The following is a 15,705-nucleotide window of genomic DNA, read 5'->3' as shown; positions in this document are numbered from 1 at the left end:
ACATGAAAGTCAGAGTTGCATGGGCCACTTCTTGAAAGCCAGCAGTTTGGGGGAGTGAGGGTTGAGAAGCCATTTCTTCTAGCTTTGAAAATGAATCTTCTCTGCTTTTTTGGTTAGCAAGAAGATCGAGCACCCCTAAATTCTACCTCAGGGAAATTAGAACCACGTGCGTGATTTAATAAGTGAAACAAGGGTTAGCGATTCTGTACCCTTCTTTGATCCTTTTCTTAGACCACAGCTAATTATAGGCCAGATAAGCTTTTTCTTGAAAGAATAAATTGGCACATTTTCAAAGGGAAGTGTTATTATCAAAGGAATAAAAAATGGTCTGAAACTGGCAGTGATGTTTTGAAATCTCAGAATCACATTCATCAAGATGGCCCTCAGCATTTTTATTTTTGCAGTAATCCAGGCGGAGGACAGACCATTAAAATGACTGCTCTATCTGGCTCCTCCAAAGCTGCCTAATATTTTTACAACCTACAGTTGCTCACAAGTTCACAATGAAATCTATGGTCAATGTGTCTGATTCTATTTTTTATTTTTTATTTATTTATTTATTTTGAGGCGGAGTCTCGCTCTGTCGCCCGGACTGGAGTGCAGTGGCCAGATCTCAGCTCACTGCAAGCTCCGCCTCCCGGGTTTACGCCATTCTCCTGCCTCAGCCTCCTGAGTAGCTGGGACTACAGGCGCCCGCCACCTCGCCCGGCTAGTTTTTGTATTTTTAGTAGAGACGGGGTTTCACTGTGTTAGCCAGGATGGTCTCGATCTCCTGACCTCGTGATCTGCCCGTCTCGGCCTCCCAAAAGTGCTGATTCTCTTTTAAAGGCAAATTAAAACCTCCAAAAATTTATATCTGAAAAAAAATCCATAAAAGAACACAAATCATATTCATGCTAAGATGACTATATGAAAAAATTAGATTAGGTAGTATCTGTGAAAAATTTAAAAATATCAGAAAGCTTCTCTTATCTTCCTCTGTGCATGCTCTGTGACACTGTTTTTGAAAAGATATGAATCAAGACATTGTAATAAAGCAGATAATGGTCTCCGTTCAATTAATTAAGGCATGAGTGGGAACACATTTTGGTAACTGCTCAGCAATCAAAATAATCTTGGTGCTATTGCCTTAACATTAACAGTTTATCTTAAAAATAAAAAGAAAATATTCTTTTCCTCATGTCAAAACTTAATAATAAGCTCTTCAAAGAAAAAAAAACCCTACAAGAATTTTTTGAAACTCTGAAACCAGATGGGTGTCAAAATGTTGTTGTAATAAATACCAATTATTGCATTCATATGTACTTAATGATTTAAAACATACAACCATGCAGTTCCAAAACGGGGCTTAGACTAGACAAAGTTGGGGTTTCTTTTTCCTAAGCATAGGTTGGGGTAGGGGGAAGGCTGAACTTTCACAGAGCAACAACACGTTCTCCCACTTTTGAACAATGCTCACGGCAGTATCTGAAAAGAAGGCGTGGATTCTCAATCACCCACCAGGAAATGCCTGATTCTATATCTTTTCATAATTCCAGTTTCTTCCTTTGCCACCTTTCATTTTAAGGGCGTGTTGATATGTTACCTGCTCCTTCGTGTCAGATACATCTACGTACTGACCTCAGACTGGTCTGTCCTTGAAAACTACCCTGTTGGTCCAGGCCGTAGGCTCCCTCTCAGCATGTTTGGGCGTGTGCCCCCTCCCCGCCCTGCAGTAGCTGTGTATGCATTTATGCACTAGCTATATTTCTCTCTGAAGCATTAATTCAATGCAGCTGGCATCTGTCACAATAGAAACACCCACTCTCATCTGTTTCTATAGACGATGTCAGAACAAGTGGTAATGCATGGTGTGTTGGACATTTTATAAATTACTGTGTTAGCATTAGTGGTATGCGAGGAAGTGGGTGGGGAGAAGGACACCCCTCAGAGCTCCAAATGGGATTGTTACAAAAGAGACAGCCAGCCAGAGAAGGGCAGGAGGGTGAGAGATGGAGCATTTCTCATACACAGGCTTTTTGTAGATGCCCAAGGTAAAAGTTTCTTAGACGTCATCGTACAGAAAGGCATCAAAACCAATTTCCCCAACTGCACACAGGACTGGGTAAGATGGTGCAACGGTAAAAGAGCTCAGGTTTTGAGCCCTAAAGCATTAACAATATCACTTGTCCACTAACTTCCCCTGCCCCAACTCACCTCATCCTGGTGAGGACCCTGCCTATGCAATGGGCTGGTCTATGAAAATTGGAACAGTAACCAAACTGATCTAGAATTTTGGAATCAAGGTATCCAGGTGTACCCCTTTTGATCTGAGTCACCCTAATTTCTTTCCAGCTCTTCAAGAGAGAAAGCAGGTCCTCGCTCACCACTTTGTTAGCACTGTCCTTTGAAAACAAAAAGTCTTGTGCAATTTCCAAGAGGCCTCCACTCTGGAGGGGAGCTGGGGAAATGCATGAAACCCTGAATTTTAATAACTGCATGTTGCCATGTAGTTATTATCTGTTGAGACTTATTTCTCCCCCTGGTTCGTGGCCTTCATCTGAATCATCACATGTGTTAATGTGGTTATTAAAAGAAGGCTGATTTTTACCATACACCATTCTCCTGGTTGTTACGGGGCAACACCTTCCCCAGACTTCTCACTGGTCTGGGGTAATTGGCTGAGCAAAGCGCACTAAGTCATGTATGGTAAAACTCAAAATCTGCCGGTGGAGACTCGCCCCCGCCTTCACCGCCAACACACGTTGTTTTGTATGTTGAAGCTGCTGTTTGCCTTCTAGCCCCCAGTTGTCTCTGTGTTCGTTTTTGTAGAGCCTGAGGCCATTGGGTGACACTCATTTTCTAATTTTTATCCTGCCAGTAATGGGTCAGGCACCTCAGAAGATCTGTTTTGGAAACTTGACGCCCTTCAGACTTTCATTCGGGACTTGCACTGGCCTGAAGAAGAGTTTGGAAAGCACCTGGAACAACGGCTGAAGTTGATGGCAAGTGACATGATCGAATCTTGTGTCAAAAGGTAAGCATAGGTGGCTGGACAGGTTCTGCACGCCTTCCCCACCATACACAGACTCAGGGAAGGGTAGATGGCTGCTCTTTGGATTGGCTGTAATTTGAAACTAATTGGAGAAGGTGATTGCTTGTCAAAGTCAGCTGGAGTAGTGGCTGTCAACGTCTAACTTACATTCACCTGCCCTCCATCTGTCCCAAACCCAAAAATAATCTGGCTGCCGATTTTTTCATGGTTGTTGGCTTTAAGAGGAAGAGATCCCTGTCCGTTCTTGTTTGTATCCCTGATATCTAGCAGTGTCTGGCACAAAATGCTTACCAAGTAAGTATTTGTTAAATGTATGAATGTGTGCCTGAGTGGACAATTAGAAGGGAAAAAAAGAAGAATATGCAATTCTGGAGCCGGCATAGCCAAGATAGGTAGCAGAAATCTAATGATTTTCTAACCATGTGGATAGGGCCTCAGCATCATCATTCACTCTATATATAAAAGATGAGCATATATGTGGCCCACCTTGTAGTTGTCTTGTTGAAAATCTAGCTGGATTTCAACAGGGAGTCATGAGACGTTGAACATGACCCTGTTTTGTCGCTGTGGCTTTTAGGACTAGGGTAGGAATGCTGTACTTGAAGTTCCCAGGCAGACTGTTCTCAGAAGGTGAGGGAAAAAAAATGAGGACAGTATTCGTCCATTCAGCAAACATCATTTGAGCTCCTCCCATATGCCAGGCACAGGGCTAAGTTCTTGGCATACAATGAAGAATGAGAGACTGCATCCCTTTCCACATGGAGTGTCTCTATATTAAATATAGAAATAAAATTCCACTGATGTGACATCATCATTATCACCCTGTCTACCCTCAGATACACATCCAAGTTCCTTTTCTAGTTCATAACTGTTCCATTATTTTTCATCATTCAGGGAAAAAAAAAAAAAATAGACCGCAAGCAGCGCAGGTTACTGCAAATCTCCAGATGTTGTGTAGCTTCGTTGATGGATCAGTTGTGGGTGATGGGGGCTGGGTTTGCCTGGAAGTTCTTTGAATTTATTATTTCCTATCTTGGAAGAGGAAAGGTGAAGTAATATCATCAGAACTAGAAACCAAAAAAGCAAAAGAACAATGCAGTCCCAGGTAGGTGAACAGCATCTCAGCAGGAATTGAGAAAGGAACTATGCACTAATGGAGAATCTGGGCAGGAGTTTCAGGCCACTTCCAGAAGCTTAAAGTTGTAGTGATCCAGATTTTTTAGAATTGTTCTTTCATTCTCACTCTTAGAACGGAAGGCAGGCCTACTTCTCAAACTCAAGTTCAAAATATTTCCTTAGGGTCTTGAATTCCACGATCTCCTAGATAGTCTATATCAATTTTAGGAAAAGCAATGTTTTTCAGATGGCCAAACCATTCCATAAAAAAACTTTTTGAGTGATCTGTCCTAGGGGTGAAATGCATTACAGTAAAGGTGTATCAGTTCCTAAACTGTGCACATAATTATACAGAAAAAGATGTGTGTCCTTCACTGAGAAGCCAGTCTCCTGGGTAGGGATCAAGAAATGGGAAGATGCTCACAGAAAATGGAAAGATATGAGGATGTCACAGGTGGATAGGGACTCTTATCCCTTACCATGCTGTAATCATATCTTCATGGTTCAGACACCTAAAAAGGGTGAGCTGCACAGAGCCAGTGAGTGGATCTTGTTCATTTGGCATTCTTCACCCTCCCCAGGTCTCAGCACCATGCTTGGCACACAGTAGCTGTTAAGCAACCTTTTACTGACAGAAGTTGCTTCACTGCACATGGTTGGCTGGCCTGGACACTTAAATTTCCTTATGTCCCTTTTAAATCAGCTCAAAAGCAGACAAGAGCAAAAATGGGTGGAAATATCCCCAGACCTACAGATTCAGAGGACAGAGCATGGAGGAGTTCTTGGATGTTTTAATACGTAGAATGTACATTAGAAGAGCCTAGAACCATTGTTTTCCTCAGTAGAACAGATTCTATAACCCTTGTTCTAGGCCAACATAGTAAGGACATTGTTTCGTAGGTATGAATATGCAATGCCAAAAAGTCAGTAAGGCACTCCTCATGTTTCAGTGCTCCAGAAATTTAATTCATCAATTTGACAGACATTTGCAGAGTCTCCAGTCTGGTCTATATCAGGTTACTTGTGCTGAACACAAAACAAGGCATGCTGTCTTTTGCCCTCAAGCAGTCAGTTGAGTTAAATGACTTCTCCTTTTCTGGCTTTTTGGTCCTATAGAGCCCTCTCAGTCATATTAATTTTGCATTCAGCTTCCTCTTTTCACAGCCCTGCACTCCAAGGGCTATGAACAGTTCTCCTGTGAAAACTGAAGACGATTACTTCATTGGAAGGGAGCAATTTAGCATTTCCATTTCTCAAATTGGGCCGGAACTGGCACACAAGCCTCAGAAGATCAGCACAGGGACCTGTCCAACTCAGTCCTCATCAGGCCTCCTTTTCACAAAACCAGCAAATGATGTATTTTCAGCGTAGCTTAAAATGATCATCATGATTAGAAAGCTACTTCAGTGCACTGAGTCTTCAGAAGCCAAGATACATTTGTCTTTAACATGATCATATAATATATAGGGGTGTTTTAAGGGTTTGGGTTTTTTAGGTTTTTTTTTTTTCTTAAGAACTGGGCTCCCAACCTTAGAAATTATACTTGGCTTCCCTGCATGCACTCAGGGTGTGTTAGCAAGCTGGCATCCTTTCCTGAGCTAACTAGCTGTGTGGTCCTCCTATGCACTGTTAGAAAACTGCTACAAATTCCTCTTAAAGCAATGCTTTCCTGGTGGCTGTATGATCTCCAGAACTTGACAGCGAACAATGCTAAAAAGATGCATCAGACAAACGGGGCTTTAATAAAGCCACTTACTAACCCGGTGCTTTTCTTTAAAGACATTTGATGATATCACCCACTTCCCTGAAACCTTTTAAAATATAACTAGACCCCTTTTACAATGCTGATGTCAAGGATAAGAGCTCACACCTGTATTACCAGCTGGCCATGTAGGGCTAGGCTTCTTCTATGAGTTGTTAGCACATGGCTGATATCATAATTTGACCAATGTCAGAATTATGTTACATTCAGATTCCACCATCACACAATTCTTGAATTTGTATATGTATATTAAGCATAATTTTAAATCATAAAATAATGTATTTTATTGCAAAATAATACATTGACATTGAAAACAAAACATGATGGAAGTTCCCCAATACCATGTCTCCTAATTTCACACCCCTCCTCAAAGGTAGCCGCCTTTAACAGCTTGGTGTATTTCCTTTTTATGTCCTTTAACAAGCAAGAACATTTTTTTAGACTTTAAAGCAATGTAATAAACTTGCTGGATTTTAAATTTTTGTCTCTTTCAAAACCAGAAACGGGAAAATAAAAACCCACAGCAATAAACGTCATTTAAGATTTTTTTCCCCACCACGAGGTTTTGAAAATTAAAAACTGCTTTGGTTTTTTGTTTGTTTTATTTTATTAATGAAGTAATTCAAGGTAGGCAGTTGCCAATGTGAGAGAACTTACATATGCTATACTGCTATAATCGAGTTTTTGTGAATTCATTCATTCTCCTGCAATTAAGGTTCTCCATAGCATGTAAACTATAGACAGAAATACACCAAGCTACAGGTGTTCCGTGTACTGCCGAAAAAGGAAGGGTGTGCATGGCTGTCTCCATGAATAGGCCTTCCTTAGTTGGGAAAATCATATAAAAGGGAACACATGTGAAGTCATTGTTGACTGAAACTGATTACAGCCTTCAATTTTCTTTTTCACTGACCTCTCAGAAAATATCTCCTCCACCTGCTGCCATCTGAACGCTGAATTGGTCTTTTCCTACTTTGTTTTAATAGAACCAGGATTGCATTTGAAGTTAAGCTGCAAAAAACCAGTCGATCAACAGATTTTCGAGTCCCACAGTCAATATGCACCATGTTTAATGTTATGGTTGATGCCAAAGCTCAATCAACAAAACTTTGCAGCATGGAAATGGGCCAAGAGGTAAAAAAAAAAAAAAAAAAAAAAATACAGATTTTTTTTTCCCTCTTCATTGATCATGTAGAAGAAAACTTCACAAATTCCTTCCATCTACCCTAGTCTGCTAGTTTCAGAAATACACTCTAACATTTGTGGATTAAGCCATGGTTGAGTGTTCAGTATCTGTTTGTCAAGTAGATTTCTAAGGCATGTGCTGATGAGAATGTCAGTCACTTGGAAGTGATTCTTGGCTGGAGTTGGGGTGGCCATAAAGTTCCCTCTAAGCTAAATGAAGTTTGACGACCTTATTTATTAGGCTGGTGTCTCCAACAGATCTGTGTTTGCCAGAATGAAAGTCATTTTCACATTTGAAGTGCATTTTATCACTTTGAACATCTGGACAGCAAGAGAGCCTTTTCTTGCATCAAACAACTTCCAGGATGTATAATGTTAGATCACCCTGCTACCCAATCCCCAGCCAGCAGGTTCTGAATTTCCAAAAAAAAAAAAATTTGCAGACTTTCAATTTTCCTTAGACTGAATTGATCGTGAATCTTTCCTGACCAAAAGTTTAGTCCTTTGCTAAGTTTGCAATTCCAAAGCAGTATTTAAAATGTAAAGGAGAAGGAAACAGCAACTTGGGCTTGATTAAAGACTATCATGATCATTTTTCTCTGATGGCCTTAAGCCAGCTAGATATTCATATACCAATTTAGAATTAATTCAGAAGCATTTCTGGCAACTCTATGTTGTTGCCAATTGGCATAAATTGCTCCTAAATCAGATCTTTCGATACCAGCCTTACATGTTCAGAATTTTTACTAAATTATATTTGCTCCTTATTCGTTATTTATTTTCTCTTTCGGCACCTTCCATTTTTAAATGTGGGTTGGTGGTATTCTCTTCCTGGCAAGATCATCTTCAACCTTGTTTCCCCTACAAGTCAGCTTCCTCAGCCCCCACCCCCACCCTGGTTAACTCTGTTCCCAACTGATTTTCTTGTCGAGGACCTTTCCCCGGGGTTTACGTTCTAGGCACTGGAGTCAAATTCAGGGTGCCCTTGGTTCTCTGTCCCAGCATCATGTGCCTGTGTGAATGATCTGGGGCAGTGGTTCTCATATTTCAGTGTACATTAAACTCATCCAGAAAGCATCTGAACACCCAGATCAGTGAGTCTCACCCGAGAGTTTCAGATAGGTCTGGGGTGTGGTCTAAGGACTGGCATTTCTGACAAGTTCCCTGGCGATGCTGATGCTGCTGGGTGCTCCAGAGACCACACTATGAGAACCACTGATCTGGATATTCAGTATGTAAACCTAACATCAGGGGAATAACTCACGTAGGAAAGATGGCCCCCTTGGGGAAGACCTGGGTTCAGTGTTCAGAAACCTAGATTCTTCCCCTGGCTGAGCTGAAAGCTGGAGTTTGACAAATTACTCAACCTCTTTGGGCCTCAGTTTCCTCATCTGTAAAATGATAGCACTATTCTAGTTTTATTCAGGCTGTTTTTAGTGGCACAATCTGTTTTTCAAACCAAACCAAGAAGGCCAGCTTGTAACACAAAAGTAGAGCTGCTCTGGATGGAGAGGGGAGGAGGGGGCTTAGAGTCCAAGCTGCCAGGTTGCCCTCTGCTCTGTACCTCTTCACTGCCCACCACCCACCCGAGCTGCTCTGGAATATTTAAACAATCTTTAGGCTTCATAGAGCCCACTTTAAAGGCCCTGTTTTTGGTCATCTCAAAAGTTCATTGAGATCCCTTTGAGTTCATATTTTCCAGGATCCTGTGCCTCCTTAATTTTTCTCCCCTTGAAGCTACTATTTTTTAAATTGAGATATAATTCACGTACCCATGAAATTCACCCATTTAACATGTGCCATTTAGTAGTTTTAGTTTATTCACAAAGTTATGCAGTCATCACCACAGTCAATTTTAGGACATTTTTATCACCTGAAAAACTGAGTACCCGTTAATTCTCACTCGCCTCCGCTTCTCCACAGCCCTAGGTAATCACCAAAATACTTTCTGTCTCTAAGAATTTACCTGTTCTGAACATTTCTTATAAACAAAATCATACAATATGTGGCCATTTGTGTCTGGCTTCTTTCATTCAGCATAGTGTTTTCAAGATTCATCCATGCTATAGCCTGTGTTGGTCACTCCTTGTTAAGGCTGAGTCATATACTCCGTTGTACGGATATACCACATTTTGTTTATCCATTTGTCAGTTGATAGACATTTGAGTTGTTTCTATTATGATTAATGCTGCTATGAACATTCATGTACAAGTTTTCATGTGGACCTGTGTTTTCAACTCTCTTGGGTACATACCTAGGAGCAGAGTTGTGAGGTCACATGGTAACTCTGTGTTTAGCTTTTTGAGGAACTTCCAACTGTTTTTCAAAATGGCTGCACCATTTTACATTTCCACCAGCACTATATGAGAAACCTGATTTCTCTGCATTTTGGCCAATATTCATTATCTGTCTTTTTTAATTGTAGCTATCCTAGCTCTGTGTATGATGTATCTCTTGTAGTTTTTTATTTATAGTGATGTTTAGCATCTTTTTATGTATTTATTGACCATTGCATATTTTCTTTAAAGAAATACCTATTCAAAATCTTTTGCCAATTTGAAAAATTGGGTTATTTGTCTTTTTATTGTTGAGTTGTAAGAGTTCTTTATATGTTCTGGATACTAGACCATTATCATACATATGATTTGCAACTATTTTCTCCCATCCTGTGGGTTTTCTTTTTCATCTTCTCGATGGGATCCTGTAAAACACAACAGGTTTCTTTTAAATTAAATGAAGTCCAGTTGATCTATTTCCCCCTAAGTCTTCTTGAGATGTACATTTTCACTGAGTTTTCTAAGGATGGTGATAGGCCAGGGTGCAGAAGGGTTGATACAACAGGACTGGTCTTGCCTTCTCAGCAGCTTCTGCAGTCCCTCTCCAGCTTGATTCAATAATAGCCATGTTTCAAAAGTTCCCACATACCTGGTCAGATGGCGAAACAATTCTTCCAAACAAACCAAGTCACTTTGATCTGGGCTTTTTTCTTTTTGAGCTGGGGGTTTAGGGAGAGTAGTGGGAGTAGGGGAGTTGCTGTCACAAACTTCACTGAGAATACAAAAGAAGGTATGGAGCTATTTCTCAGGGGAAAAAATACTTTCACATATTATTACTCTCCAATTTCAGAGGACCTGGGGACCTCCTTGACCAAACCATAGACCCCAGTTGGAGACAGAGGATGAGAAAGAACAAGTTGACTTTTATCACAATGGTGGACTCTTCTTTTTTCTTTACCACTAATCACTTCTGGGCTAAGGTAGAATGACCTTAGCTTGACCTAGGAGTCTGGTTTTATAGAAGAATAAGTTGCTTTTTGGTTTAATCATGGCATCCCATGGACTCCATACCTTAGCTGCCAAACAATGTGTCATCATTTGCTGAATGAAGAATATAGCATGCAACACACAACCTTTGGGAAGTATGTAGTTTGTTAAAATTGGGTATTAAAATCCCCTAATTCTGGATATAAAATCAGAAAGTTGTCTTGGACTTGCAGTCACATTTTTGACATGAAAGAGCAGTGTCTTTTTCTTTCTAGACATTGTTCTATTTGATAAAGTAGAAAAGACTACCCGTATTCTCCCCATATGACTCAACATAATATTTTTAATGAAAACAAATAACTGAGGCTTGTAAACATTTCTTGTTTCTCCCAAAATAGCGAGCACATGCGTACACACACACACACACACACACATCTAGACTATATATCTTTATTAAGGGCCCATCTAAATAATGCATCCTAGTCTGTGATTCTTGTTGTAAGGCTGTTGGTTTTTTCCCAAGCCATCCTAGAGAGAGCTATTGTGACATTTTTCCTTAGTATAATTGAATCAGAGACACTTAAATGACCAGCTGTGGGAAATGAGGCTCTTCTTTGAATGCCAAGTGGTTGAGAACAGGTGAGAATAAAGCTAGCTTGACTTAATTGTCTGTAAATATGTACTTCTTCTAAGTGGCCTAGCACAGTGGCTGTAACCTTAATCAGAACTTCAATGGAAAGTCATATGGAAATGTTTCCTCCTTGATTTTTCTCACTTTGTAGAATGGGAATATTCATCTCCAAAGTAAAGCTGAGTTGCTAAAATGAGATTTAACAAGAATATCTGGAAACATCCTGGAACTGGGATAAGAATAGATGAAAGTCCAATGTTTTATGTAGTCTGCATCTCTGAGTATGGGATATGAAGCCCATATTGTAGACCTAGCTACTAATACCAGCCTCCACCTGGGTCCCAACTCCGTCAACCTGCTTTAGAGTAGATACTGGCCAGGTGATGAAATCTCCAATTTTAAGATCACATCCTGGATTTCATCATTGGGTAATATCACATCTAAAGGCAGCTGCTGAAACATTTGTTAAGCATAGTTTTCCATCTTAAATATTTATTTTTTTCATTAAAATTTGTGAAGTACCAATAGAAGGGAAATTGTGTATTAAATAGTTTCTCACTTGGTCTAGTGTGTTTTCATCTCATTTCCAAGGTCAGATGGTCTTAACAGAAAGACAACATACACACAATCTGTTCTATGACAAGGCAAAATGTGTAGCACAGGAAGTCAAGTGGAATGATTTTCACACAGTAATTGTAAATTTTCAACTCAGCCCATCAGAAGCAAAATTGAACTGACCAAACTTTCCAGGCCATTGAATATTAGTAGTTCCCTCAGGATATAATTTAGGCGTATAGGGCAAGTTAATCCAAGAAGGCCAGCAGAGGCCAGGCATGGTGGCTCACGCCTGTAATCCTAACACTTCGGGAGGCCCAGGCGGGCAGATCATGAGGTCAAGAGATCGAGACCATCTTGGCCAACATGGTGAAACCCCGTCTCTACTCAAAATACAAAAAAATTAGCTGGGTGTGGTGGCATACAACTGTAGTCCTAGCTACTTGGGAGGCTGAGGCAGGAGAATTGCTTGAACCTGGGAGGTGGAGGTTGCAGTGAGCCAAGTGCTACTGCACTCCAGCCTGGCGACAGAGCAAGACTCCATCTCAAAAAAAAAAGGGGGGGCGGGCAGCAGAGAGGACTGGAAAATGGTAAAGCTCCGTCTTTGTACCGTATCTGGATAGTCAATCAGACTGCAAGAGATTTAATAACAACATTGTCTAGTAGTAATGTTTGGTAATTGAAAGATGCCCCAGTGATATATATACCACTTCACGGAGCTTCACATCTGCACAGAACAATATATCTCCCAAGAAAGATCAAGGAGTGAAAGCAGAGTTCTCACTATTGCTCCAGAAAAGCAAGTTAATCCAGCAAGTTAATCTCATGTATCATGGAAAACTGGCAAAAGGGATTCACGTATTCTGTAATAACTTGAATAGGAATAGGGGCTGCTTTGATATTTACCTCTTTGCTACATGATAAACAGAGTAATTATTACCCTGCTCTATCTTCCCCAAAGAAGATTTTATTTAAATTGAGGCATAATTTACATACAATAAAATATAGAGATTTTAGGTGAGTTTAGAGAAATATATATACACATGCAACCACCATGTTAATCTATTAATAATAGTAGTAGTAGTAATACTGCCATATAGCACTTCTCAGTTTCTAAACCACGTTTCCATGCATTGCTTCATTATTTGGTTAAGTGAATCTGATGTCTGTATTCACAAGTTATAATTCTAGCCCCACTACAAAAATGAGGAAATAGACCAACAGAGATTGACCTGCTAAAGTTTCCCCTGGAAGGGAGAGACAGAATAATCATATCAAAATACTTTGTTTTATAAGCAGAAAAAAAGAAATATTCATTATAACAGAAGAGGAATGGAGATGATAATATTTGTATGGAGTGAAAGGGAGAGATAGTGGGACTGCCTGGAGAAAACATTAAGGCCAAGTTTGGCATGGAAGAATTGAAATGGGAAGAGGTTCCCATAAACTGTCATATTTCCATAAGACACAATGTCTCAACCATGTCTCCTTATGAAAGGGTTTGAGATTCCTAGCTCCTGAAGAGAAACCTCATTTCTCTTGGGAGAAAGAATGACATCATTAACTCCTCAGAGTAAGACCCTAAATCTTTGTTGATGTGTGGAGAATAATTACTCTTTTCTCTATTTGCCACTTCAGCCCAGTTTTTCAAGAGAGTGTTTTGTTTCTCAATGATGTTCTTCTTTGCTTGGGGTAGAAGGCCCTCATTTTGTATTTCATATTATTTTGCACACGGCTAGCTTTTCTGATTTAGTTTATTCCCATAATTAATAAATGTGAATCATTTATAGCAATGCAAAGAAAACCTAGACGAGTGAGGCAGTCACATGAGGAGGAAAAGTAAGCATGTGATTCTGGATCTTATCTCAAGACCTAAAAATGAATTTGGAGCCCTGTCAATTTTCCTGAATTCTTTTGCTCTGACATCTTTCTTTGTGTTTCTAGCAAAGAATTCTGCAGATAATTTTTTTGCATTTAGCTTCAGGTTTATGCCACTTAGGAGTAAATTCCTTTTTGAATCTAGCAGTATAGCCAACATGGGTTCTGATTCAATGGGACTACAACATACAAGCCATTTGCTGTATTGTTTTTCCTCTAATCAATTAAAATGAAACTGGAGGAGATGACTAAGTAATAAGACTGTCTCTCTCTACCCTTATCTTCTACTTGATGAACTTGAATAACTAATAATATTTGAATCACAATGACAGTTGACAAAATATTTTCACATCTAGACTCTCACTTGATCTCCAAAACAGAGACTTATGAATCTGAAAGCATGACTGCCAGGAAAGGGCTCAGGCACTGGTTTTTAAAATAATAATATTAGCGTAGACCCACTAAAAATCTTTATACAGGGTTGGCTTTGTTCCCGTTTCAAAATCAGAGTTTCTTACTGGTTTCTCCCTTCTCATTGGCCCAGGATGATAATATTATTATCTCTTTTGTTTGTTTTTTACAGATAAGGAAACTGAGTTAAATTTTCATAGGTAACATGACTTGCCAACTTTGCACTGACACTTTATCCAGGTCTTCCAATTACAAACAAACCTTGCCTATGATTCTAAATGGATTTACCTAATTCGCATCCTTTTGCTCACGCTCAATAATTCTGATTGCCAGTTATCAGAATATTAAACCACATTACTATGGCTTATATCCGTATGTTTACATAGGGTTTTGAATATTTTATTTAATTTTTACTTTCTCATGTATCCTTTTGTCTTAATTTTTATTTGCACTGATCCTTTTTTTTCTGTTCCTAATTAATCATCCTTCTGAAAGTTTGCTAAAACGTGGGTAAGTGCATTTTCCTTTTCAAATAACAATGTTTTGCATTGTTATTTTTTGTTAAGGAAATATGGGATAATTCAAATGGATACTAAAATGATCTAATAAATGTCAAGGAGCTGGCATATAATATTTTGTGTTGAAATCACTTTTCCTTTTTCCCTGGCATTTACAGCGGATTTTTATTTGTGTGGGGGTTTGTTTTCACATTACTGTTTAAATGTAATTGACAGGCACAGTTAGAGAAATTTAAAAACTTAGCAGTGGTCTCGGTGTAGGCTCGAATACTGGGTCTGCTTATCCATGAATGGAGAAAATGAGTGGCTTGCCACCAGGATTCAGAAAGAGACACTTTGCCTTTACACTGAGTCAAGACTTGGAGATAAAACGAGGAGTTCTGAGGTATTAACCCAAAGAACCTGAGGGTTTCAGAACAGTTTTTACAAAATTAGTCACAGTGTCTTCATCAAATTCCCTTTGGAAAGGGAATCTACTATCTAAGCTACAACCCCCAGCAGTTTTCCAAAGATAATTTTTAATCTCCTGTGTTAAATTATTACAGTATCTTGCTTTGTAATATCCAAATCAACACACTGCTGGGTCATTAAGTCATTCATGTGTGCTATTCGTAGAAGTATTTGTGTGTCTACACACATTAGAGGCATCGAAAGCCTTAAGTGAGGAACAATGACCTTGGTAATATTTTTAAGAGCTTCAGATTTCTCTCCATCAAAGAACTGGAGTCAGGATCTTACAGATATTTCTGGGACTAAGGAAATAAACTGGGTCTGCAGGCCAGGCTTTATTTATAAATTATGTTGTCTAAAAATTACTGACGGATGCAATGCCATCACCTCCCAAACATGCTAATATTTGTTTTTCTGTGTTCTTAGCATCAATACCATTCAAAAATAGACGAACTAATTGAAGAAACTGTTAAAGAAATGATAACACTCTTGGTTGCAAAGGTAACCTCCAGCTTCAGGTGAAATGTTTCATTGTGAACACTGCTTTGTTATGTCTCCGTTTCCATTAAAATGTAACACGTTAAAAAGTTGAGCTGGATACTTGCGTCTCTCAGGAAACAAGATTGTACGTCACCCAGCCTCAGCTCTAAATGATTTTCCGATGATCTCGAGCCGTGTGAAGATAAATTGATGAAGTGGCATATGTTAACTTAATAAGAATTTGTCCCCAAACGTCGCGCTAGGTTATACAGGAAATGTTTGTTTTGTTTTTCAGCACTGACAAAGTTAGATTTTTAAATACAGAAAGTTAAACGGTAATAAGGAATTCTGCCATCATGAAAACCCCTTTTCCTCTAGTTTCACATGCAGTGAGAGTCATAATAAAACATAAAAGTCAGATA

The 15,705-nt window shown here is 39.4% G+C and overlaps 1 protein-coding gene across 14 annotated transcripts in view; it reads left to right on the top strand.

The window, feature by feature from the left end:
• The window catches only part of CADPS (calcium dependent secretion activator), a 487,588-nt gene that overhangs the window by 402,358 nt on the left and 69,525 nt on the right, over positions 1-15,705 (top strand). For all 14 annotated transcript variants that reach the window (XM_033210318.1, XM_033210317.1, XM_033210316.1 and 11 more), the window contains 3 exons: positions 2,861-3,016; positions 6,899-7,046; positions 15,230-15,304. In XM_033210318.1, coding sequence (XP_033066209.1) covers positions 2,861-3,016; positions 6,899-7,046; positions 15,230-15,304 — 379 coding nt within the window. The remainder of the gene's footprint in view (positions 1-2,860; positions 3,017-6,898; positions 7,047-15,229; positions 15,305-15,705) is intronic.

The sequence above is a fragment of the Trachypithecus francoisi genome, unplaced genomic scaffold, assembly GCF_009764315.1.
Source record: "Trachypithecus francoisi isolate TF-2019V2 unplaced genomic scaffold, Tfra_2.0 Lachesis_group0, whole genome shotgun sequence".
In the NCBI taxonomy this organism is placed as follows: domain Eukaryota; kingdom Metazoa; phylum Chordata; class Mammalia; order Primates; family Cercopithecidae; genus Trachypithecus; species Trachypithecus francoisi.
Note: the sequence above shows the minus strand (reverse complement) of the source record. Positions and strands in the feature narration are given on the sequence as shown.